The 3,271-nt window shown below is 31.8% G+C and overlaps 1 protein-coding gene across 2 annotated transcripts; it reads left to right on the forward strand.

Annotated features, from left to right (window-relative positions):
- Positions 1 to 464: 464 nt before the first annotated feature.
- On the forward strand, positions 465 to 2,261 carry LOC133815984 (beta-galactosidase 9-like). Of its 2 annotated transcripts, XM_062248727.1 has the most exons (3): positions 465 to 498; positions 1,007 to 1,117; positions 1,954 to 2,261. In XM_062248727.1, the coding sequence occupies exons 2-3, from the start codon at positions 1,031 to 1,033 to the stop codon at positions 2,107 to 2,109; spliced, it is 243 nt and encodes an 80-aa protein (XP_062104711.1). In that variant the 5' UTR covers positions 465 to 498; positions 1,007 to 1,030; the 3' UTR covers positions 2,110 to 2,261. The 2 variants fall into 2 exon arrangements, with proteins under 2 accessions (XP_062104711.1, XP_062104712.1); XM_062248728.1 differs by lacking the exon at positions 465 to 498 and having other exon boundaries at positions 891 to 1,117.
- Positions 2,262 to 3,271: the final 1,010 nt, after the last annotated feature.

The raw sequence follows: 3,271 nt of genomic DNA on the forward strand, positions 1-3,271 counted from the left end.
TATTGCTTTGATATCGATCTACTTGTAAGAATTTTATGAACCTATTTGAAATGCATCCATTAATTAATGGCTGGAAACTTTTGTATGTATGATTGATACTCATATATATATTATTATGTGTTTCTATATACTTGCAAGATTGATATTGTATATACAAGTAAATATGTGTGGTTAGATTTTCTTGTATTGGTGTTAGAGCCACATCCTTTGTTTATTTTATTATACGAGAACTGATTTTATTTTTATTTTAGTTTTCATTGTACTAAATTTTTGGGTGAACCAAAGTCTAGTAATCAAGAATCTCATTCTTTCACTTTAAAACATATTTTGGAGGAGTACAATATATGTGTATAATAGAACAATGTAAAATATAAGTTAGTGTTGCATATAAAGTAGGAAAAGAGAGTTGATTTGCTAAAATAATTGCATTACCATTAACTGATAAGTTGAATTTTCTATGGCAGGGACTCCCTACACACATTCTTTTGTGCTTATGATGTGAGTGACATCTCAGCTGGTATAAAGGTAGTGTTTTATTTAAGAAATAGAAAAGTTGTCTTTGGGTTATCATTCTAGAGTTTATAGATTTTGATTTTCAAGCTCATGATTATGGCTTCTATTGAAATATGTGTTCTGCTGAACTTAATGTATATCTTTTGTTGGTATTTGATTGCTAAAAATTATCATAATTATTCAACTGTGGGTGTTGATTGGGCATCTTTATTCCTTTACTCGTGAGATTATTGCAACTTCTATGATCATTATGTTATTTATGACCCTCCATGGATCTGAATCAAAGCTTGTGGAGACAATTATATTGACAGGGGATTATTCTGATGATTATATATACGAAGAAATTGAAGCGAAACATCTTGGTGTAGTAAAAACCAACTTAGCGAAATTCTTTTCATAATCTTGCACTGAATAGTGAATGATATTATTCTGTTGTTCATACTTGATTACCGTTAAATGATTATTCAACTACAAGTCATATGTTAATATGTAGTGATATGAAAGCTGCTAGGAGGAAATGCAACGTTTTGTTAAGAAAATTGTGGATTTGATGCGAGAGGAAATGCTATTTTCATGGCAAGGTGGTCCAATCATTATGCTGCAGGTTGGATGGATTTAAATTTGAGCATTACTTATTTTAGGGATATCGATTTTGTTATATAAATGGAGATCTGAGCATTGTTCAAATTGTGAGAGTTGCAATTAGGATGAAAAACACTTGTTCTTAATGAAGTTCTATGTTTAGGGTGCTTCTTTTTTAGTATGATAAAAAGGGTGGGATGTGTTTGTAATTTGCAAGGAGAGGGACTTCAAATCATGGTACCTTATTTGATCGAGATTGGATGCTTTTCTTTTCTTTTTTCTTTTATTTTTTGAAATAGTTATTTTTTTTACATGGGGAGGGTGGTGTTAAGGAGAGACTTAAAAATCACGGTGGTATCTTATTTAATTAAGTGCATTTCCCAGCCCCTCTTTAATCAAGTGCATTTCAAATCATGGTACTTTATTTGATCGAGATTGGATGCTTTTATTTTATTTTCTGAAATAGTTTTTTTTTTTACATGGGGAGGGTGGTGTTAACTTAAAAATCACGGTGGTATCTTATTTAATCAAGTGCATTTCCCAGCCCCTCCACCACCTAATGCTTGTGGTCTTACAGTCATTTACACAACAATGCTAAGTATGATTCATGCAGAACCACAGAAGTAGAATAGAAGTCTCCTTTAAAATTATGAATTACGAGCTAATCCCTGATTGTTTTGGTTCTTTGTCCCTTGATGCTTATATAGTGTGGAATTCATGTTGACTAATTTTTTTTTCAACTATACTAAATGTAGAGATTAAAGTAGTTCATTTGAATCATAATCCTTATGTTGTGTACCTCTTTGATTGTTAATATGCTACACATTTTCTTATATGTTCTTATTGCAAATTTATCAGATTGAAAATGAATACGGAAATATTGAAGGGAAGTTTGGGCAGAAAGGAAAGGACTATGTTAAGTGGGCAGCAAAGATGGCTTTAAGCCTTGGTGCTGGGGTTCCATGGGTGATGTGCAGGCAAACTGATGCTCTGGATAAAGTTGTAAGGTCTTAGCCATTGCTTTAAATTTTCTGAACTTATATATTATGGCTGTAAGAATGTATAGGGATAGGTGAAACTTTGTTGAAATTTCTGTCTTTCTTTGACTGTGATACCCAATCAGTTGTTGTGTTTATTTCATTTTGGTTGTGGGAATGAAGTTTTTTCTGACTATGTAGTTGATGTAGTTAAGGTGTTTGGTTACATGTTTGAATGAAAAAAATGAAAGCTAATGTTATTGTTTTGGCATCATCTACTCTTTCTAGTATTTGGCCCTACATAAACAACATCTACTCTTTCTAGTATTTTGTTTTGTATTTGATTTACAGATTTTAGTGTTAAACTGTTCAATAAAGTTTGTAATAAATAGACATTGTGTTGTTCAAAAGAAAGGTTGTTTAAAAATTTTTCTAATAAATTTTATTTGGATTTATTTCTTCAGGGGTTCAGTCTCCACACCACGACATCACATTCGACGTGGAATGGTGTTGACTTCTCCTACCGGTCAAATTGAGACATGGCGTCTAAAGCATTATGATGCTGAGAAAGGATGGACTGGAATAGAGCTCAGGCCATTATATGTAAGTAATTTAAATTTTTATTTATTATATTTATTATATTTCTTACTAATAATTAATTAAATATATTATTAGGATAAAATGATGGAGTTAAGGGGTCAACATCCTCCATAAGAATTGTCTCATAAAGAGATTATGGAGCGTGTACTTGGACGTGATTCGGTATATTTGCGAGGGTGGGGGAAATCTCCTAGTGTCACAACTTCTACTTCACATCGTGAAAATATTGTGGGTAATCAACCAACTTATGAAGAGTTAGTTGAATGACTTAATGATACAACTTCCCGCCTTAATGCTACTAACGAAAAACTTAGTGTGGTTGTGGATATACTTCGTCATAACAATTTGATGGCACCGCCTCCACCACCTCCAACAAACCAAGCTTCAGATGCAAATTTAAGAGAGTCGCTATCTTTTTCAGTTCGGGAGTCACAAGATGATTCTTAGTTTATTTACATTAATTTACTAAGGAATGAACTTTATGAAGTTTTTATTTTTTATTTTGGTAGGGTTAACTTTAAAATGATAACTTTATGACTTATTTTAGTATTGAACATTATAAAGAATTTTAGCATTAAACATTTTATTATTGTATGATT

This window comes from Humulus lupulus, chromosome 2 (assembly GCF_963169125.1).
Source record: "Humulus lupulus chromosome 2, drHumLupu1.1, whole genome shotgun sequence".
Taxonomy (NCBI): Eukaryota; Viridiplantae; Streptophyta; class Magnoliopsida; order Rosales; family Cannabaceae; genus Humulus; species Humulus lupulus.

Excerpts from the sequence above, each read along its gene's own strand:
- LOC133815984 (XM_062248727.1), top strand. The coding sequence starts at position 1,031 with ATGCAACGTTTTGTTAAGAAAATTGTGGATTTGATGCGAGAGGAAATG. Across the intron at positions 1,118-1,953 it reads GTCCAATCATTATGCTGCAG|ATTGAAAATGAATACGGAAA; the intron begins GTTGGATGGATT and ends CAAATTTATCAG.